Source organism: Staurois parvus, unplaced genomic scaffold (assembly GCF_062004578.1).
Source record: "Staurois parvus isolate SC_StPar_1 unplaced genomic scaffold, SC_StPar_1.0 ptg000004l, whole genome shotgun sequence".
Lineage (NCBI taxonomy): Eukaryota > Metazoa > Chordata > Amphibia > Anura > Ranidae > Staurois > Staurois parvus.
Window position 1 is genome coordinate 90,560 of NW_028317800.1, and position 23,747 is coordinate 114,306.

At 42.4% G+C, this 23,747-nt stretch overlaps 1 protein-coding gene across 2 annotated transcripts in view; it reads left to right on the top strand.

The window, feature by feature from the left end:
- The first annotated feature begins 383 nt into the window (after positions 1-383).
- Positions 384-23,747, top strand: part of DMXL1 (Dmx like 1) — a 222,789-nt gene continuing 199,425 nt past the window's right edge. For both annotated transcript variants that reach the window (XM_089673106.1, XM_089673173.1), the window contains exon 1: positions 384-661. In XM_089673106.1, the coding sequence (XP_089529232.1) occupies positions 575-661 (87 nt within the window). In that variant the 5' untranslated portion in view covers positions 384-574. The remainder of the gene's footprint in view (positions 662-23,747) is intronic.

Here is a 23,747-nt window from a genome sequence, read left to right on the forward strand (position 1 = left end):
CGTTACGTTAGTACCCAATGTAGTGTGTGTGGGAAGAACGGACATTTCTTTCAGCTGTTCTACCACAATAAGCTGTCACCCTGAACTAGCTGTACAACATCCGCAACTAGATCTTCCTGTTCCACATAATGTTGACAAAACATGTGACTGTCGCGTGGCTGCACATGCGCACACTTGCTGGGACGGCTCTAATGTTGGCAAGCTACCCCTCCCCTTTGTGGCAGTTCGTCCAACCCATGTTCGCTGTCTGGGGCACGCCCTAATTTTTCTCTAGCTGCTCCTATAGCTTGTCAATGAGGAAGCAGAGGGCGGGGCTGGCAACAGTACGGCTGGCGCTTTGATGACGGCAGCGAAGGTGTAGCGAGAAGTTTGACGCATGCGCAATACGGGCTGAGTGGGTTACCTCACTGGCTGGAGTCTGCTGTGTTGCTCTGTACCAGTGCGCGTCACTTGCTTCTCTGGTTTCCCTTCAGATTGTCCTCTGCCAGCCGGCCTGTGTCCCCCCCAAGATGTCTGCTCCGTCATCCTAATAGTCTCACCCGCCTAGTGCCGGGCTCTATGCTTCCGCTGGACCATGAATCTGCACCAGGTGCTGACCGGAGCCGTCAACCCGGGGGATAACTGCTTCTCTGTGGGCAGCCTACAGGAGCAGCCTATTACGGTAAGAGGTTGACACTCTACTGTACTTCCCCTAATATGTTTCTACTGTACACCCCATACCATGTACATGCTACACACCCCCATACCATGTACATTCTTCACACCCCCCTAATATGTTTCTACAGTACACCCCATACCATGTACATGCTACACCCCCCATACCATGTACATGCTACACCCCCCCCATACCATGTACATTCTTCACACCCCCCTAATATGTTTCTACTGTACACCCCATACCATGTACATGCTACATACACCCATACCATGTACATGCTACACACCCCCTAATATGTTTCTACAGTACACCCCATACCATGTACATGCTACACACCCCATACCATGTACATGCTACACACCCCATACCATGTACATGCTACACACCCCATACCATGTACATGCTACACACCCCATACCATGTACATGCTACACACCCCATACCATGTACATGCTACACACCCCATACCATGTACATGCTACACACCCCATACCATGTACATGCTACACACCCCATACCATGTACATGCTACACACCCCATACCATGTACATGCTACACACCCCATACCATGTACATGCTACACACCCCATACCATGTACATGCTACACACCCCATACCATGTACATGCTACACCCCCCATACCATGTACATGCTACACACACCCTAATATGTTTCTACAGTACACCCCATACCATGTACATGCTACACACCCCCTAATATGTTTCTACTGTACACCCCATACCATGTACATGCTACATACACCCATACCATGTACATGCTACACACCCCCTAATATGTTTCTACAGCACACCCCATACCATGTACATGCTACACACCCCATACCATGTACATGCTACACACCCCATACCATGTACATGCTACACACCCCATACCATGTACATGCTACACACCCCATACCATGTACATGCTACACACCCCATACCATGTACATGCTACACACCCCATACCATGTACATGCTACACACCCCATACCATGTACATGCTACACACCCCATACCATGTACATGCTACACACCCCATACCATGTACATGCTACACACCCCATACCATGTACATGCTACACACCCCATACCATGTACATGCTACACACCCCATACCATGTACATGCTACACACCCCATACCATGTACATGCTACACACCCCATACCATGTACATGCTACACCCCCCATACCATGTACATGCTACACCCCCCATACCATGTACATGCTACACACACCCTAATATGTTTCTACAGTACACCCCATACCATGTACATGCTACACACCCCCTAATATGTTTCTACTGTACACCCCATACCATGTACATGCTACATACACCCATACCATGTACATGCTACACACCCCCTAATATGTTTCTACAGTACACCCCATACCATGTACATGCTACACACCCCATACCATGTACATGCTACACACCCCATACCATGTACATGCTACACACCCCATACCATGTACATGCTACACACCCCATACCATGTACATGCTACACACCCCATACCATGTACATGCTACACACCCCATACCATGTACATGCTACACACCCCATACCATGTACATGCTACACACCCCATACCATGTACATGCTACACACCCCATACCATGTACATGCTACACACACCCTAATATGTTTCTACAGTACACCCCATACCATGTACATGCTACACACCCCATACCATGTACATGCTACACACCCCCTAATATGTTTCTACTGTACACCCCATACCATGTACATGCTACATACCCCCATACCATGTACATGCTACACACCCCCTAATATGTTTCTACTGTACACCCCATACCATGTACATGTTACACACCCCCATACCATGTACATTCTACACCCCCCCTAATGTTTCTACTGTACACCAACCATACCATGTACATGTTACACACCCCCATACCATGTACATTCTACACCCCCCCTAATGTTTCTACTGTACACCAACCATACCATGTACATGCTACACACCCCCATACCATGTACATGCTACACACCCCCTAATATGTTTCTACAGTACACCCCATACCATGTACATGCTACACACCCCATACCATGTACATGCTACACACCCCATACCATGTACATGCTACACACCCCATACCATGTACATGCTACACACCCCATACCATGTACATGCTACACACCCCATTCCATGTACATGCTACAACCCCCCCCAATATGTTTCTACTGTACACCCCATACCATGTACATGCTACACACCCCATACCATGTATATGCTACACACCCCCTAATGTGTTTCTGCTGTACACCTCATACCATGTACATGCTACACACCCCATACCATGTACATGCTACACACCCCATACCATGTATATGCTACACACCCCCTAATATGTTTCTACTGTACACCCCATACCATGTACATGCTACATACCCCCATATCATGTACATTCTACACACCCCCTAATATGTTTCTTCCTTATACCCCCATACCATGTATATGCTACACACCCCCTAATATGTTTCTGCTGTACACCCCATACCATGTATATGCTACACACCCCCTAATATGTTTCTGCTGTACACCCCATACCATGTATATGCTACACACCCCCTAATATGTGTCTGCTGTACACCCCACACCATGTATATGCTACAAACCCCCTTACCATGTTTCTGCTGCACACCCCTTACCATGTATATGCTACACACCGCTAATGTTTTTACTGTACACCCCATACCATGTATATGGAGGGGGAGCGGATTTGTGCTGGGGGAGTCAGATATGTACTGGGGAGGGGTGCTTTGAGAGGGGAGAAAACTTGTGATGGAGGGGGGATTGGATTTGAAATCCCCAAATCCTCTTCCCTTCCAAAGCTCCCCCAGTATGTGTCTCATTACACCCCAGCACAAGTCCACTCCCCTCCCAATGCAACCCACAGTGTGTATCTGACCCCCCCAGCACAAGTCCACTCCCCTCCCCAAGTACCCCCCTAAGCACATATCTGCCTCCCCCCCCCCCCCCTCTAGTGCAAGTCATCTCCTCCCAAAGCACCCCCCCAGTATGTATTTGACCCCCCCCAGCACAAGTCCACTCCCCTCCCAAAGTACCCCCCTAAGCACATATCTGCCCCCCCCCTCCTTCTAGCACAAGCCATCTCCTCCCAAAGCAGTACCCCCCTAAGTTCATATCTCCCCCACCTTCTAGCACAAGTCATCTCCCTTCTCCTCCCAAAGCACCCCACATTATGTATTTGACCCCCCAGCACAAGTCCACTCCTTTCCCAAAGTACCCCTCAGTAGATATCTAACCCCCTTCTCCCAGCACAAGTCCAGTCCCCTCGTGTGTATCTGACTCCTCCAGCACACGTGTATTCCCCTCCCAAAATGCCCCCTACCCCCCAGCACTTCTTTCTTTACCCTCCTCTGCCCCACCTTCTAGCACAGGTCCTCTACCTCCCCCCCAGCCATACCCAAAGCCTGGGTTTCATTTAACCATTCCTTTTAAGCCCCTCCCACTGTAAAGTTTGGTCACACCCATAAAAAAAAAGCTCCTAACATTTTTAGCTGGCTTCTAGTTGTAAAACAACTTTTTCGAGCTCTGCCATAATCTGTATATAATATGCATCCTATAGTCTGCATATATTGTACATTCCATAGTCTATATACACCTCATAGTCTGTATATGCTGTTTACCCCATAATATACACTGCATACCCTTAGTCTGTTTATAATATCCACCCCATAGTCTGTATGCATCACTATACCCCATAACCTTTATATTCCCACACAGCTCGTATACACCCCATAATCTTTGTATACCTGTACTGTCTATAATCAGTATACAGCTGCACACCTCATAGTCTGCACTTACCTGTACACCCCATAATCTCTCTATACCTGTACCATCTGTAATCAATATACACCTGCACACGCCATAGTATACAACCCTTAGTCTGTAATAATAGGTAAACCACCTGTGCTACTCCAACTACACAAACTATACACTAAACAGATATATATATATGTGGGGAGCTGCTATCACCTGACTAAAACCTGAATATGCTAATGAACAATGAAAAATATGGTGTTGTGCTCCCTAAATGGTATCTAAATAAACGAAATAAGTGAAAACTAAACATGCGTCCCCAAAACGGGGAAAAAACGTGACTTGGGTCACAAGTGAAGTGATAGATGAATGGCATATATTGTTCCTCAATAGAAAGTGCCCTGTAAAAATAACTCACAACAAATGTTAATGCACTAAAGTGATAAGGTCAGGATAAAACCTGATAACAAAAAACTAATTCAAACCACATGACCTTCTAACACAACAATGTGTTAAATCAAAGTGATAAATGACAACCAATTGTTGTCTAGTTGGTGGGATACACTCCCTAATTGGCATAAATAAGGGTGAACACAAACACATAAAAAAACAGTCTTACAACACCATAACAGATAGCGAAAGAAAAACTTTTCAAAATTCATATTGCTGAAAAATGTGCCACTAAATCATTCATATATAATGGTGAAAAACTCCCCTTGTGCACTCTTCAAACGAGAGAACCACATATTTTGGTGATGATCAGTGGTTCTCAACCTGTGGGTCGCGACCCCTTTGGGGGTCGAATGACCCTTTCACAGGGGTCGCCTAAGACCATTGGAAAACACATATTTCTGATGTGTAAAGAGCAGCTACTGTGTAGAAAGCAGCTACTGTGCTGAAAGCAGCAGTATTGAAGGTAAAACGACACTTCATGAATTATTACTGGGTAAATAATTTTATGGTTGGGGGTCACCACAACACGAGGAACTGTATTAAAGGGTTGCGGCATTAGGAGGCTTGAGAACCACTGGTGATGATGGTGATATGAGTGAAAAATCGGGATCCTCCAACGGCTGGATTGCCCCCTCACCTTATTGCAGCGACCCAAAGGTCCAATGAGCCCTCAAATCGCCAGGTATATTAATACGACCCATCCACATCAATGATTCAAGTAAAGCTGTAATGGTGGTATCCCCCTTTACATGCAGCACTGAGAATGACCCATCCAGTTATCCAAGCTTCTCACAGTGACAGGATGCTAAACTCGGCCAACTCGTATATGGATTGAAAACAAGAAGAAACTCCCATAGTGTAATACTGTATATTTAATACCACAAAAGTCAACCAGCAAGTAGCACACTCACATTTGCATGTTCTAAATCAAGTTTACAGAGCTTCATGTATATTGCTGGGTGTACAAAGATGGCGCCTCCGCGCAATACGCGGTTTTCTTTGAAAAGCTTTTCTTTCACTATCTGTCATGGTGTTGTAACACTGTTTTTTTTTTTATGTGTTTGTGTTCACACTTATTTATCCCTATTAGGGAGTGTATCCCACCAGCTAGACAACAATTGGTTGTCATTCATCACTTTGATTTACCACATTGTTGTGTTAGAAGGTCATGTGGTTTTAATTAGTTTTTTGTTATCAGGTTTTATCCTGACCTTATCACTTTAGTGCATTCTTTGTTGTGAGCTATTTTTACAGGGCACTTTCTATTGAGGAACAATTTATGTCATTCATCTATCACTTCACTTGTTACCCAAGTCACGTTTTTTTTTTTTTCCCGTTTTGGGGACGCATGTTTAGTTTTCACTTATTTATGTCATCATGTGATGTTTTTTGTTTACAAACGTATGTTTATTGATCTAAGTATCACATGTTATTTATGTCTATATGCATAAGATTATTGGATTAATGTATATATTTATGGGTTGTATTTAGTTTATTTAGATACCATTTAGGGAGTGTAACACCTGTTTTTTTTTTCATTGTTCATTAACCCTTAGTCTGTATATACTGTACATTTTATACTCTGTATACACCCCATAACCTCTGTAATACTTGTACAGCCCATAATATACACCCCATAGTCTGTATATACTGTACATGCTATACACACCATAACCTGTATATACAGTAACTGCACAGCTAATGATCAGTATACATCTGCACTCTCTAATCTACAGGTACCTGTACATCGCAAATATTGAGTACACCCGCACAGCCTGTGTAGACTGTGTATACCACAAACATGTGTATTGCTGTATGGCATGCAAGCAGACTTTTGCTATGACTCCGTTTATATTGCTACATATTATATTTTATAAGAACACAGAACAGTGAATGTCATTGTGAGTAATATTTCCACATTAGTCCAGTACTGAGTGCAGTGCACAGTGTCTGTAGGCTGTGTACTCTACAAACAGAACGTCGTGTTAGTTTTACTTTTTTTTATTACTATTGTAAGGTCTGGGTGCACCTGATGCTCTGTGCCCTCCACCCAGGAGCTGTATACAGTATCATCAGATAGACTTCATTCATTTAAAAAGCCCCTGATACCACTCCATGCACATAGCCGATAAATGTACAATTTGTCTGTGCCTGCGGCTGGAGAAGCCTTGCTCCATCAGCTTTGTTAGTCTTTACAGGTTGAGAGATAACCTTGCTTGATGTCAGCACTTTAACGCACACAGCCTTAGACACTCCTACAAGTGTCGGAAGTGAATAAAAGCTTTAGTTTCTGCACAACATCAAATTGAAAAATAAGGGCACACTGCCTTATCAGTATGCAAGTAAATGTATCTGCTATCTATAGCCTGTCACTGAGTGCAGTCTGCCTTCATCTAGGTTATGATGCCACTGTACCATTCAGCTTGTAAACAATGTATTCTTCAATACCGAGTAACTTGGGATTACTTGTACTGAGTAAACTATTATTGAGCATCCTGCATTTACCTTTGTTTGGGTCTAGATATCACAGTGCACCTCTATGCAATGTTAGGAAACCATAAAAATACCCCTTATTGTAGACAAACCTCAGAGCCCAGTAGCCAACACATCTCATTGCTCCCAAGACCTGGGATTTGTATGGAGACTTATGGTGACATGTCTTCCCCTGGTCATTTAAAGTATTATATTGCCTTCTAGGCATTGGGATGCTGGCTTTGATATTATCTTGCCTAATACCTTCAGTTTAAGAGTACTACTAAACTTGGGTTTTTCCTTGTTGGTAAAAGTATTCAGAAAGATGGATTGTTACCCTGCTAGCACCTCAGCTTCCTGAGTAGATAAGGAAGATTTTTTTTTTCCTTAGTGTGCTAGCTAGAAATTGATAGTGCAGATTTAAAAAAAAACAAAAATTAATTGGTGTGGCGTGAGGCTGTTGGCTAAAGCAACAATTAAAATTCTTGTTCAGTTATTCACTTGAAGTAAAATGAGATTTGTATAATATGGGCAACAAATCCACTTTTCAATCCATTTTTCTATGAGGGAGTTTTATTTTTATTGGTTCCGCTTGTAAAAATACCGGATAAAGTCTAGACGTCACATAGGCTATGTACTGCTGTTTGTACCTTATTTTGGCAACCATGGTGCATGACACCTTCACTGTGACCCAGCTTATTCTTTTCTAGTTGTTTGACTTAACAAGTAATGCTGGCCATACGTGTATAGATTTTCGTCAGAAAATTTTCGTTTTAAGAATGTCCATTCGATTTTCATTAGTGTGGTTTTCTACTACAATGATGGGAAAATTCGAAGGAGCAGGATAGAAAACCTTTCTGGATCAAATTCATTTTCAAATACTGTATGTGCTTTTCGTTCAGAAATTACATTCATTTTAATATTGAATGTTAAAAGTAAGTGAAAGTTTTGAATGGCATTCGTCCATACAAGAGTTTACATATGAATATTCTCGTCTGAAAATAGGGTTTGAATAAAAAAATCAATGTTTTGATAAATATTTTCTTTTATTTTTCTTTTTGAATGGTGTCAACATATACTTTATTGTTTAGTATTGTCTTTGTTTTAAAGCTCTAAAGGGTTTTTCATTTATTTATAGTCCCACATTGGTTATTTTGGGTTTTTTTTTTTTACTAAACAGTATTTGTACATTTGGTTATGAAGCTTGGAAAAGCTGTGATAGTGACTATAATATAAAAGCACAATAATGTATTACTAGCCACTCTCATAAAAGCTTTTTTGACCTTTTTTTCTCCTGAGAATCTCAGGTATGCACTTAGTTCTTAGTCCCAGATTCAGCAGACAGCGTGCTAAAGGCCACTGTCAGCTGACGTCACGTCTTGTTTTTTGTAAACCCACACTTCTCTTTTAACTGATATTTTGTCAACTTCTGCATTTTACTTTTCATTCTGGAGTATTTGACCCCCAGATTTAGTGAATTCATGAGTTCAAATCTCACCTACACTACACATCATGGGCATTTTTTTTTAAATTCACTTTTCTTCTCTGTCAGAGAAGTGCAGATGCTATTAAAACAGCCCTCTTTTTAGAACTTTGTATGCAGTGAAGGGCCTTGATGGGTAAAGGCAGGAAACATCACACTTTAATAAACCTACACCTTAAAGCAATATTAAGCTAAAACACATATGTAATATATTGCAATTTACCAATCCTTAATATATGGTGGCTGCTTTGGTTTTTCTTTTTTTCCCCCTTTATTTTCACCTGGTGATTCAGCCAGTAACACATTTCCTGTCCTAGGGAAGCTCCACTGGATGGATAAGCAACATACACCTTTGCATAGCAGCATTGTAAGTCTGGGAAGAGGGTAGTGTTAGGTGCACTAGCAGATTTAGATGAACTTGATTAACAAATTAAAATAAAATTTCAGCTAAAGCTCTTTAACCACTTGCCCTCATGAGGATTTACCCCCCTTCTGACCAGGCCTTTCTTTGCTATTCAGCGCTGCACTGTTTCAACTGGTAATTGCGCTGTCATGCAATGGTGTACCCAAATTAAATTTACATCCTTTTTTTTGCACAAATAGTGCTTTCTGTGGTATTTGATTACCAGTGCGCTTTTTATTCTTCGTACTATAAACAAAAAAAGACCGAAAATTTGGAAAAAAAAACCCCGATCCGTTCTAATTTCTGTCATAAAAATATAAAAAAAAGCTAAAATTTCATTATACATTTAGGCCAAAATGTATTCTGCTACATGTTTTTGGTAAAAAAAAATTCCCAATATGTGTACCGTATATTGATTGCTTTGTGTGAAAGTTATAGCATTTACAAACTATGGTATAGATAATGGAATTTATACAGCTTTTACTTTTCTGACTGTCCATCACATTTCTTGAGGTGCTAAAATACCAGGATAGTGCAAACACCTCCAAATGACCCCTTTTCGGAAAGTAGACATGCTAAGCTATCTTCTGTGAGGCATATTAAGTCCATGGAAGATTTTTTTTTTTCTACAAGTTTTTGGAAAAAGACAAAAACATATATATATTTTTTTTTTACACAAAGTTGTTACTTAAATGATATATTGCTCACACAAGCCATGGGTATATGTGGAATAACACCCCAAAATACATTCTGCTACTTCTACCAAATATGGGGATACCACATTTGTGAGACTTTTTGGGAGCCTAGCCACATACAGGAGCCTGAAATCCAATGGCCACTTTGAAAGCATGAATGTGCGTAACTTCCTCACTACCTATCACAGTTTCAGAGGCCCTGAAATGCCAGTATAGCACCCCCCCCCCCAAATGAGCTCTTTTTGGAAAGTAGACACCCCAAGGAATTTAAAAAGAGGCATGGTGAGTATTTTGCAGCTGCAGGCATCATCCTGGTATAACCACTCAAAGTCCAGTGATGTACCAGTATATCGCTGGTCCTTGTTGGGTGTATATTCTATGTTTTTTTTTTTTTGTTTTTTTTCCTTTATGCAGCCTGTGGGTAATCTCTGCCAGAAAAGGTGTGTGGTATGCCCACCATTAGAATATACTGCCCTGCATCCACCCACTTCTAATGGTGGGCACACATGAAATGTGCCAAACATTTTTATAAAATCTATATGCCGAACCATAGGGGCCATCAACCCACTGGCCACCCCAAGCCCCCATGCTTCGGCATATATGCTCTTTTTTTTAACTGCGGATGAAAAATCTCATCCAACAGCGCTGCCCACACTGACTTATGCATATTCTGAGAGCAAGGTCCTGTTGCTGTCAGAATAAACAGTTCAGTGCTGCAGCTGAATGATATTCCTGCAAAGAAAACAGCAATGGTTAAGAATAAAACAGTAGCAATAAAACAGTAGAAGTGTAACAGTAGAACAGTAGCGACAACAAAAAAAAACTATAACTATTTTTGGTTTTTGTTTACAATTTTTTTTATTACTTTAAAACCGATTGTATGGTCTATCCAAATGCGATCTCCAGTTTCCGGACATCTACCATCTAACACCTTTCGAGACCCTGTGTAAATATGTGCCCTGAACTGTGCCGTGCTGTACCCTACATTAAGACTCCACTAGTGTGCGGTAGCGATGGAAGCAGTCCTTGAGGCAGGCCAGGGTTGTCCAGAACAGGAGGAGCAAAAAAAGCGGGTGTCACACCTAATTCAATGTCTGCTACCGACACATCTTTTTTGGGGTGTATTTTGGGTTTGGGTACCAGGAATGGTAGCAGCTGGCTAACTGCATCTGTGTTAGGGGTTTGGGCCACAGCACCTTCTGGATACAAAAGGGCCGTGATGATCTTTTCCTAGAATTTTAGGAAGGATCCAATGCTTCCAGTTGCTTTGTAAAGCACAAAAGCTTTGTATAGAACCAGTTGAAATAAACACACTTTTTTGTACCAGCGTCTGGCTTTTCAGGAAACTAAGTATGGCTTCATCATTAGGTTGTTGAAGTCCACCCCTCCCATGTTAAGGTTATTGTTATGGACACAGAGGGGCTTCTCAACAACACCAGCTGCTGTGGCAATTTGGATGGTCCTGTCTGCATGAATGGAAGACAAGACGAAAACATTCCGTTTGTCCTTCCACTTCACTGCAAGTAATTCCTCATTTATCAAGCAGGCTTTTCCCCTTTCTAAGATGGGTATTTACAAGCCGTTGGGGGAACCCCCTGGCGATTAGGTTGCACGGTGCCACATGCGTCAATTCCAAGATTGTACAAATGTCTAAATAGTGGCACACTTGAATAAAAATTGTCCATGTATTAGTGTTACCCCATATGGAAAAAGGATGACACCAAGTCCCAAACTATCTTGCCACTGCTCCCCATGTAGTCTTGGCATCCGGGGGGGTTTTACCTGACTATCTTTTCCCTCGTAAATCTGAAACTTATATGTATAGCCTGTTGCCCTCTCACAGGTCTTATATGTCTTGACCCCGTATCTGGCACGCTTGCTGGGGAGAAATTGAATGCAAGGCAGCCAGAAAATTAATGAGGGACTCATCAACGCAGATTTTTTGCTGGGGAATATAGACATCTGCAAATTTTTGGTTAAGGTGATTTACAAGAGGCTGAATTTTGTGGAGCCGGTCAAATTCAGGGTCACCCTGAGGATCACTGAGTGTGTTGTCGTTGAAGTGCATAAAATGCATTATACTCTCATATCTATATCTGGCCATGGCAGCAGAGAACATGGGCATATGATGAATCGGGTCTGTGGACCAATACAACCTCAATTAATTTTTTTTAGTAATGCCCATGTTGAGGGTTAGGTCCAAAAAAACATTAAATTCGGAAACCGTAATGGGTTTCCATGCGAATGGTCTGGCAATGTTTGAATTTGGGTTGGCGGCGATAAACTGTTGTGCATATAAATTGCTTTGATCCACAATCAATGCATGCAGACCTTCTGTGAAAAACGGCTAACAAAAAAATCAAGGGGCGTATTTAAATTAGCTGTTTCCACCTGAATTCTGGGTTGGGCAGTGAATGGGGGAAAGTACGGGTGCTGCAGAACTTGCAAGCACATCCGGAAGGATACTATGGGCTCTACGGTCCTGTGTGTGAATTCTTGGTGACTGCGGGACACTACGCACCAGCTTGTACTGAACTTATGGGACTCGCCTCGTCACCAAGTGATACTGCAGTGCTTGTATGTGAAGACCAGGATGTACTAGGCCTCTAGTGCTCGCCAGTTCACCAAAAGGTAGAGCGGCACTTGTACTGGCACTCTGCTGCATATGAGAGTCATCATGCGATTGAAACATCTCAGCAACCTGGGAATGGGGTTGGGTTTGCCTGATCTTAACAGGGACCTCTTCTCCATCGTCTGAGCTGTCTGCAAGGGTGCCGCTGCTTTCTTCAGGTTCATATTCTGAGGCTGATTTTGTCAGGGAGTCTTCCCCTTTGCTTTCACCTGACATGCTCAGAATCCTGTAGGCCTCTTCACTAGTATACCTTTCCTTTGACCTTTTTTACCACTACTTTTATAGGTACCTAGTGCAACTCATGGGAAAAAGAGCACCTGGCTGTCAAGGACTGCTTGCACCACCACAAAAAATTTTACCAGCAAGTGCTAACAGAGGTCAGGCCTGATTCTGCAAACACTGCGATTTTATGTGCCATGTATCAAGTGACAGTGACCTACTGACACTGCACTTGCTGGGGGAGAAAGGGGGAGGGGTAAGCGTAGGGGCTAAACGAAGGTGCCGGGGCTGATCCCACTAACGCTGTGTTTTTGGGGACACTACTAATGTGAACACTGGTATAATGCTGATGGGATCAAGGGGTTAAATGTGTCCTAAAGTGTTTTAAGTTGTAAAAGTGTGCTGCTTTTACTGTGTGTTGACTCTTCTCTCTGGGACATTATGTTCCCAGAGAGAGAAAATGTCGTCATTTCCTGTACCTGGGTAACTGTAAACACGGGAATTAAATCATGGCACTCTTGGGTCGGTGGGAGCTCGAGTCGCGTGTATATATACGTGATTTTGCACACCTGTGTCGCCTTGTAGCAGTATTTCTGCTATAGGGCGGTCAGCAAGCTGTTAAGCAGTTACACAACAGGTTGTATTTTTTCCCTTTTTGGGATGAAGGTTTTACATAAATGAATTGAATCTGACTATTGTAAGCACCCCTGTCGGTGTTATATGGTTTGCCTCAACACTCTAACTGCCACTCTTGCTAAACTGTTTGGTCTGTTAATGGAAACTGAAAAATAACAGCTTTACTGGCCAAACAGACTGATGAAAATAAAAGAGCCTGTAAAGAATGCACCCACCAAATCTAAGAACTGGTAACCTAATATATAATACATTTTTGTTTTTAGGTTTCTTACTGCTTTATTCAACAGCAAAAACAGCTTGTGCTAATGTTCACCTACATGCAAGCAGCAATGCATAGGGATTTTTAGGTCAGCACTGCAGCATGTCAAGTGACACAGGGATAACATTTCTTGCTGATGAGATCCGCTAACCTTCATTGCATGTGGGTTATAGCAATGAATGAAAATTGCTGTGTTTACATTGGCTGCCAGAGGGAGGTGAAAGCAGGTGATTGAGCTGCATTTCCCCCCTCCCCCCCCCCGGTTCGCCAAGCTAAACTAGGGCATGCAGCCCTAGTTTAGCTCGGCGATCGGGGGAACGCAGCTATGGGTCAGCATTTTTAGGGTTAAAGCAAGTGGGGAGGAAGCAACATATCACCTCCTTACTGCCTGTCAAACATCCGCTGAAAAATGAACCACCACAGCACATCTTTTAGAAGGGCGGCAGTATAGCCACAGTTGTGAATGCCCCCTTATTGTCTGTCAGTATTGTAGGCATCAAGCTATGTCTTAACCTTGCAGTATTTAGATTGCCGAAAAATGTTCTTCCATCAATGACAATTTGTTTCACTGTGCATTCTGAAATTGTGTAGCAGTTATACAGTAAAACAGTTATATCTGTTAATTTACTGATTACTCTAAATATTATGGAAATGTTTCTGTTGCAACTTTGTCTTTGTGTAACCACTTGTCTACTGGGCACATTTACCCCCTTCCTGCCCAGGACAATTTTCAGCTTTCAGTGCTGTCGCACTTTGAATGACAATAGCGCAGTCATGTAACACTGTACCCATATGAAATTTGTATGATTTTTTTTTTCAACACACATACAGATTTCTTTTGATGGTTTTTAATCACAACTGGGGTTTTTATTTTTTGCACTATAAACAAAAAAAAAGTTTTCCTTTGTTTCTATTATAAAATTTAGCAAACATGTAATTTTTCTCCTTTGCTGATGTGCGTTGATGATGCGGTACTAATAGGTAGCACTGATGGGCATTGATGAGGAGGCACTGATGATGCACTGATATGCAGCCTAAATTTCTAAACCTACTACAGGACAAGTTTATTATACAGTTCATAGAGGCCCCAACTAGGAATGATGCTCTGCTGGACCTGGTAATCTCAAACCATGCAGAGCCTATTGCAAATGTCCATATAAAAGAACATCTGGGTAGCAGGGACCATTACATGATTTCATTTATTGTTAGCTGTAAACATCAAGCACATATGGGAAAAATAAAAACGCTCAACTTTAAGAGAGTTCCACGGCTGAGAGCTGCTCTCCAAGACTTCGACTGGGAGGGAATATTGGCATCAATGAACACAACACAGAAATGGGAGAACTTCAAAAAGACTGTATGTGAACACACTGCAAAATATATTCCCATGGGCAACAAGTTTAAAAGGCTAAAAATCAAAACTATGAGGCCTACGACCAAAGTTAAAAAAGCTATAGATAATAAAAAAAAAGCTTTTATTAAATCTAAAAATGAAGGAACGCTATCATTATTTAAACATTACAAAGAATATAACAGCATGTGCAAACAGGAAATAAAGGCCGTAAAAATGAAACAACAGAATTGAAAATGAAAACGAACGACAGACTGCAAAAAGATAGCAAGGCAAACCCCAAAAATGATTCAAATATATTAATAGCAAAAAGGTCCGGTCCGAGCATGTAGGCCCTTTACAAAAATTATCCAGAGTGGGTGACTGGGGACAAAGAGAAGGCAAATTTATTAAATACCTTCTTCAGCTCTGTGTTTACAAAGTCCATAATGGGCATGGTATTGACACAGCTCCAGATGATCGACATTGGCTCACAATTGATATGATCCAAAAATATTTAGGCAGAATAAAGGTGAATAAAGCACCTGGACCGGATGGCATACACCCACAGGTCCTTAAAGAATTGAGTTCTGTCATTTCAAAGCCATTGTTTCTCATTTTTAGGGACTCTTTAACCGCTTGCCGCCCTGCCACTGTGTATATACGTGTGCAGGGCGGCAGTGGAGCGCAAAACCACGTTTAAAAACGGGTTCCGCGCTCCCGACACTTTCGCCGGCAGGGGGCGCGCGCGCGCGCTCCCGCCGACCCGCGGGTGACACTATTTGATCCAGGAGGGATCAATCATTAGATTTCAGCCAGTGATTTCTGGCTGAAATCACATGATCGGTCCCTGTCCTATCCTGTCCTGTGTTGACATACACAGGGCAGGATATAATGTCATTCTTCTCTGCCTGGACACATTCCGTTCCAGACAGAGAAGAAGACATCCAAAAAGTGAGTACACAAGCACTACACTACAGTTAGAACACTCTAGGACACATTTAACCCCCTGATCGCCCCCCCCCCTCCAGTTAACCCTTCACTGCCCTGTCACCAGTGTTACTGATCAGTGAAGCGATTTTTACTGATCAGTGTCGCTGGCGACTTCCGATAGAGTTAGCGCCCCTCCCAGATAGCGCCAGATTGCCCGCCAGTACACCAGTAATCCCGTTTAACCCCTTGATCGCCCCCCCCCCTCCAGTTAACCCCTTCACTGCCCTGTCACCCAGTGTCACTGATCAGTGAACCAATTTTTACTGATCACTGTATCAGTGTCGCTGGCGACTTCCGATAGAGTTAGCGCCCCTCCCAGATAGCGCCAGTTTGCCCGCCAGTACACCAGTAATCCCGTTTAACCCCTTGATCGCCCCCCCCCCCGTTAACCCCTTCACTGCCCTGTCACCAGTGTCACTGATCAGTGAACCAATTTTTACTGATCACTGTATCAGTGTCGCTGGCGACTTCCGATAGTGTTAGCGCCCCTCCCAGATAGGGCCAGTTTGCCCGCCAGTACGCCAGTAATCCCGTTTAACCCCTTGATCACCCCCCCCAGTTAACCCCTTCACTGCCCTGTCACCAGTGTCACTGATCAGTGAACCAATTTTTACTGATCACTGTATCAGTGTCGCTGGTGACTTCCGATAGTGTTAGCGCCCCTCCCAGATAGCGCCAGATTGCCCGCTAGTACACCAGTAATCCCATTTAACCCCTTAATCTCCCCTTAATCTCCCCCCCCCCCCCAGTTAACCCATTCACTGCCCTGTCACCAGTGTCACTGATCAGTGAACCGATTTTTACTGATCACTGTATCAGTGTCGCTGGCGACTTCCGATAGAGTTAGCGCCCCTCCCAGATAGCGCCAGATTGCCCGCCAGTACACCAGTAATCCCGTTTAACCCCTTGATCACCCCCCCCAGTTAACCCCTTCACTGCCCTGTCACCAGTGTCATTGATTACAGTGAACAGATTTTTACTGATCACTGTATTAGTGTCACTGGTGACTTCCGATAGTGTTAGCGCCCCTCCTAGATAGCGCCAGTTTGCCCACTAATGCACGGGATTTTTTTTACCAAAAACATGTAGCAGAATACATTTTGGCTTAAATTTATGACTAACTTTGAGTTTACGATATATTTTTTATAGCTGAAAGTAGAAAATATTGTATTTGTGGTTTTTTTGTTTATAGCGCAAAAAATAAAAAGCGCACAGGTGATCAAATACCACCAAAAGAAAGCTCTATTTGTGTGAAAAAAAGGACGTAATTTTCGTTTGGGTGCAGCATTGCATGACCGCGCAATTATCATTTGAGTTAGTGCAGCGCTGTATAGCAAAAAAAGGCATAAATTACAGTATCTATACCATAGTTTGTAGACGCTATAACGTTCACACAAAGCAATCAATATACACTTATTGGGATTTTTTTTACCAAAAACATGTAGCAGAATACATTTTGGCTTAAATTTATGACTAACTTTGAGTTTACGATATATTTTTTATAGCTGAAAGTAGAAAATATTGTTTTTTTTCAAAATTTTTGTGGTTTTTTTGTTTATAGCGCAAAAAATAAAAAGCGCACAGGTGAACAAATACCACCAAAAGAAAGCTCTATTTGTGTGAAAAAAAGGACGTAATTTTCGTTTGGGTGCAGCATTGCATGACCGCGCAATTATCATTTGAGTTAGTGCAGCGCTGTATAGCAAAAAAAGGCATAAATTACAGTATCTATACCATAGTTTGTAGACGCTATAACTTTCACACAAAGCAATCAATATACACTTATTGGGATTTTTTTTACCAAAAACATGGAGCAGAATACATTTTGGCTTAAATTTATGACTAACTTTGAGTTTACGATATATTTTTTATAGCTGAAAGTAGAAAATATTGTTTTTTTTCAAAATTTTTGTAGTTTTTTTGTTTATAGCGCAAAAAATAAAAAGCGCACAGGTGATCAAATACCACCAAAAGAAAGCTCTATTTGTGTGAAAAAAAGGACGTAAATTTTGTTTGGGTATAGCATTGCATGACCGCGCAATTATCATTTGAATTAGTGCAGCGCCAAACAGCAAAAAAAGGCCTGGTCATTAAGGGGGGTAAATCCTCTGGGGCTCAAGTGGTTAATGACTGGCATAGTACCACTGGATTGGCGTACGGCCAATGAGGTGCCAATATTTAAAAAGGGGTCATAATCTTTACCAAGTAATTATAGACCTTTTAGTTTAACTTCTATAGTTGGGAAGATACTGGAGAAATAAAATACAAAAATCCCCCTGCGCTCCACAGAACCTAGTGAGTAAGCTGCTATCACCTGTTCTTTATACCGCAAGATGTGTGAAATCAGTGCTCTTCGTGAAAATCTTGACGTGACTCCCCTCAATAGCAGAAATGCCCCCTCACCTTCCACATTCGACCCTTGCGGGTCACAGAGCTTTTTTTATATATATCTCTCTGTTAGATGTCCTCCACTGCCTCCACCGACCATGATCCACCTCCGGGCAGTAAGTACCTCTCCAATTATTCCCCTCATACACCGAACTTTGCCAGGTAAACCTCTCCTCCACTGCCACCTCCGACCAGGATCCTCCTCCAGGCAGTAAATAATATCCAATACCCCTCACACAATGGACTCAGGCTCAGAACGATTCATATAAAACGACAAAACAGACCTCCATAGTGCAACACCGTTTTATTACACTAATCCAATGCAGTGGAACATTAAACTCACATGTCCTCACGATTTGACAAGCAGTTTCCCATATGCTATGGGTGTATACAGGAGTCCCAAGATGGCGTCCGAACCCGGAACCGGAAGTACGTCACCCCTACGTCGACGCGTTGCGCCACTGCCTGGAGGAGGATCCTGGTCGGAGGTGGCAGTGGAGGAGAGGTTTACCTGGCAAAGTTCGGTGTATGAGGGGAATAATTGGAGAGGTACTTACTGCCCGGAGGTGGATCATGGTCGGTGGAGGCAGTGGAGGACATCTAACAGAGAGATATATATAAAAAAAGCTCTGTGACCCGCAAGGGTCGAATGTGGAAGGTGAGGGGGCATTTCTGCTATTGAGGGGAGTCACGTCAAGATTTTCACGAAGAGCACTATTGCAGCATGGAGTGACATTATTTTGAACACTTTGCTATTATTTTTCACAGTGTGGCATCACCATTTATTTTAATCATTGTATTTCACTTTCTGCACAGTTTAAGAGATATAAGTTTTCACTATATCACCAGGGATATATATTCTTTATGTATATGAAGATATTGCACTAGTTCTATATAATATTTATTTTTACTATTTGTATTACTTGAGAGGTATGATTTGTGTATTTCACTAGGGAATTATAAGTTGAGCGCTTCACCACTTATATGATTTGAAGATACTGGAGAGCTTAATAAAAGACCACATAGATGAGTAAATATTTTAAGCAACAGACAGCATGGGTTCATGAAAGACAGAATTTGTCAAACAAATCGGATTTCTTTTTTACGAGGAGGTGAGCAAAACCTTGAACAGAGGGGTGGCGGTGCATGTGGTATCCTTGGATTTTGAAAAAGCATTAGCCACATATTAGCCATGTGTCAAAGTATGTAAATGGATAGAAAACTGAATAAAAGCTCGTATTCAGAGAGTAGTGGTTAAGGATTCATACTCTGAATGGTTTAGGGTTGTCAGTGGTGTACCCCAAGGTTCAGTGTTGGGACCCTTACTTTTTATTATATTTATAAATAATATAGGGTCTGGGATTAAGTCTTTGCAGATGACACCAAGCTATGCAATGGAATAACGTCCTTACAGGATGTGTCCAACGTACAAGCCGACCTCAATGCACTGTTTGATTGGGCAACTATGTGGCAAATGAGGTTGAATGTTGATAAATGTAAGGCTATGCATTTGGGGGCTAAGAATATGCATGCATCATACATACTAGGGGGAGTACAACTGGGGGAATCAATGGTGGAGAAGGAACTGGGGGTTCTGGAGCATCACAAGCTTAATAATGGCATGCAATGCTCAGCTGCAGGTTTCTAAACCAAGCAAAATCCTCTCTTGTAATTAAAGAGGTATAGACTCCAGAGAGAGAGATATCATACTACCCCTGTACAAATCATTAGTAACACCTCATCTGGAATATGCAGTTCAGTTTTGGTCCCCAATTCACAAAAACAACATTGGGAAACTGGAGAAAGTACAGAGAAGGGCAACCAAACTGATAAGAGGCATGGAGGAGATCAGCTATGAGGAAAGATTAGAGGAACTGAATTTATTCTCTCCTTGAGAAGAGGAGATTAAGGGGGAATATGATCAACATGTATAAATACATTAGTGGTTCATATAGTGAACTTGGTGTAGAGCTATTCACCCTGAGGTCATCACAGAGGACAAGGGGGCACTCTTTATGTCTGGAGGAAAAGAAATTTAATCTCCAAATACGGAAAGGTTTCTTCACAGTAAGAGCTGTGAAAATGTGGAATAGACTCCCTCAAGAGTTGGGAGGAAAGTGCTGCTGTTAACCGGCAACTGTATTTACTTTGTGATCTGCTGTGTCATTGGACACAGCTGATCACGTGGTAACAGGCCACTGCGATTGGCCTGTTACCTTGCCATGTGATCAGCTGTGTCCATAGGACACAGCGATCACCAACAACGTCAGGGGCGCACAGGTGGTGTGTTCTGGGAGGACGTCCATGGGCGCCCTCCCAAAACTGGACAACTGCACTGTAGCCGTCTTTCGGCTATAACGCGGTTAGCAAGAGGTTAAAGTTGTATAAACACAAAAGCAAACCTTTATTATGCAGTTTACCAATCCTGAGATTGTCTGCATTCATTGTCTTTTGCTGAGGCTTTTTTTCCTTTATTTTTACCTAATGATCCTTCCAGTAAGTCTATTGTTTTTCAAAAGCTGTCCTGCCGATGTTGGAGTTAGTTTTGAGACAAACCATTTATCATTCACAGGGGTTCTTCGGATGATGAGCTTATATTTATCTATGTAAAATCTTTATCCCAAAAGGAAAAAAAACTTGTTGCTGTAAATGCAAAGTTCGTTCAGTTCTTCAGGGATTGGATGAGTTTTGATCCATATCTTGTAGATCCTGTTTGAGAGTAGTTGATCTAATGCTCATGAACTGGCTTATGATTGACTTTGATTAGCACTGATCAGTGTATTCTGATAGTGGAGGAGTCCAGCTGACTCTTCCACTGTTCGAGTACTATGACAAAGCAGGGTGGATTCCCCCTTGCAGCTCGATTGTGTGGATAGGGAATCTCTTTTGAAACTGAGCCATATATGGCCACCATTAGCTGCAGTTTGTTTGTGTGTTTAAATCTGGGGGAGAAGAAGGGGTAAGCGTAGAGGCTAAACGCAGGTGTTGGCAGGTGCAGGGGCTGATCCCATTAATGCTGCGTTTTTGGGGACGCTATACTAATGTGAACGCTGGTATAGTGCTGACCTGATCAAAGATAATGACCTGTTCAGACACTATACTAGCAATGGAGGTTTATTGTACATGAGCGTGCTCCTGGCAATTAAGAGGTTAAATGTGATGACAGGTGTACTGATGGGCAATCTGACGCTATCTGGGAGGGGTGTGAAAACCACGGGAGTGAGAATCACGTTATATATATGTGTGTGTGTGTGTGATTTTGCGTACCCATGCCGCCCTGTAGCAGTATTTCTGCTGTAGGGTGGTCAGGAAGCGGTTACAGAAGAGGTTTGTGTTACGGCGCTGTGTTACTTTAACTGACAATTGCGCGGTCATGCAACACTGCACCCAAATTAAATTTACATCCTTTTTTTCCCACAAATTGAGCTTTCTTTCGGTGGTATTTGATCGCCTGTGCGGTTTTTAATTTTTTGCGCTATAAAAAAAAAGACTGACAATTTTGAGAAAAAAAAACTGTATTTTGGACTTTTTGCTATAAAACATGTCCAGTAAAAAAAATAAAAACAAATTTTGTCACAAATTTCATCCAAAATGCATTCTGCGACATGTCTTTGCTAAAAAAAATCCCAATATGTGTAAATTAATTGGTTTACATGAAAGTTATAGCGTTTACAAATGGCGGGAAAGATACTGGGATTTTTAATTTTTTTTTTTATACTAATAACGGCGGCGATCAGTGACATATGGCGGCGATCAGCGACTTATGGCAGGACTGTGGGACTGCGACGGACATTTTAACACTGGGGGGGAAACTGACTTGGGGTCACTGACATCCCCAGTGACACCAATACAGTGATCAGTGAAAAAAAAAAAAAAAACACTGACACTGTACTAATGGCACTGGGGAGGAAGGGGTTAACATTTTTTTTCCACTGAAACAGTTAACTGTGTGAGGGGAGTGTTTTACTAGGGGGCGGGGGTGTGTGCTGGATGGGGGCAGGCTGATCGGGAGATAAACTCTTCTCTCCCTCTTCAGCTTGTCAGGAGCTGACAGGCAACTGAGAGAGAGCAGGGCTGTGTGTAAACAATGCGATTACCGCTAATCGCGTGGAAACGGCCGGTAATGACCGGCTGATACCCGCTGCTGACACCCGCGGGACAGGTAGGGCGAGCGCGCGCCCCCTACCTGTTTTGCAAAACTACGTTTGAAAACGTGGTTTTGCCCAGCCGTGCCTCCCTGCAACCGTTTTAATGCAGTGACTGGGGCTCAAGCGGTTAAAGCCAAAATGGCTTGTTTACATTCTGGAGACTGGAAGTGACCAAATACTCTTATTTCTTCTTGTTGCTTATACCATAGAGATGATTGGAGAAGATCTGGTCCCCCGTTCGTCTCTGTGGTAAGCTCACTTCAGTCCTGGGCTTTCATGATTGCCTTCCTCTTCCTCCTATCAGAGAACACCTTGCATTCTGTGAAAATAATGCACAGCTTTTTGTAAATGGAGTAGGTACTGAGTGAGCGACCCACTGTGATACCTGTACTACAGCCAAAACTACAAGTCTTAGTTCCAGATTTTCGGCTCTGTCAGGGGGCTGCGGGCTAATTAAAAGCAAAAGTTAAATGCTGCAGCAGACAGAGATGGGACACACTTTATTAGAAGCAACCTATTTTTACTGTGCAAATGTACAGAATTTAGTGTTTGCACATTTTTTTTCATCGTTATGATAGCAACAGATATCCCTTACTTTCTATCCTGGCAATGGCACAGAAAGCATTTATGGGAACAATACCAATGATCACAATTACGTGAATAGTAATAAACAGCTGATGGTCTTAGAGCATCAATAGGGTGGGTATGAATATGTATTTTGTATAAACCAAAAATAATTTTTAGCCATACTTAAAGTTGAAGTCCGGGAATTAAATCACTTTGTAATACTGTATATGCTGGCTTCCTATGATTTAAGTCCAACAAGGTTCACTGGCCAGTTTTTTAAAGCTCTGGGGAACAAAGCTATCGCATACTATCAGAGCTCTGACGCTGGACCTTGTGGTCTCAGCTCCTAATGCTGCATTGTTACTCGCACTGCTGTGCCACCTCCTGCCCAATCAGAGAACACTTTGTGTTCTGTAAACCCATTCAGAGAATGCAAAGCCTTCTGTGAATAGACAGCAGAGGGGAGGGATGGGCAGAGCTGCATCTCCTCTCTAGGAGCCTGGAAGTGTATACTCCTGAGCTGCCATAAACTGTCAGTTGTAAATAAGAGAAGTCCAGGAGGTAGCATGCAGATTGTTGGACATAACCCCTATTATGC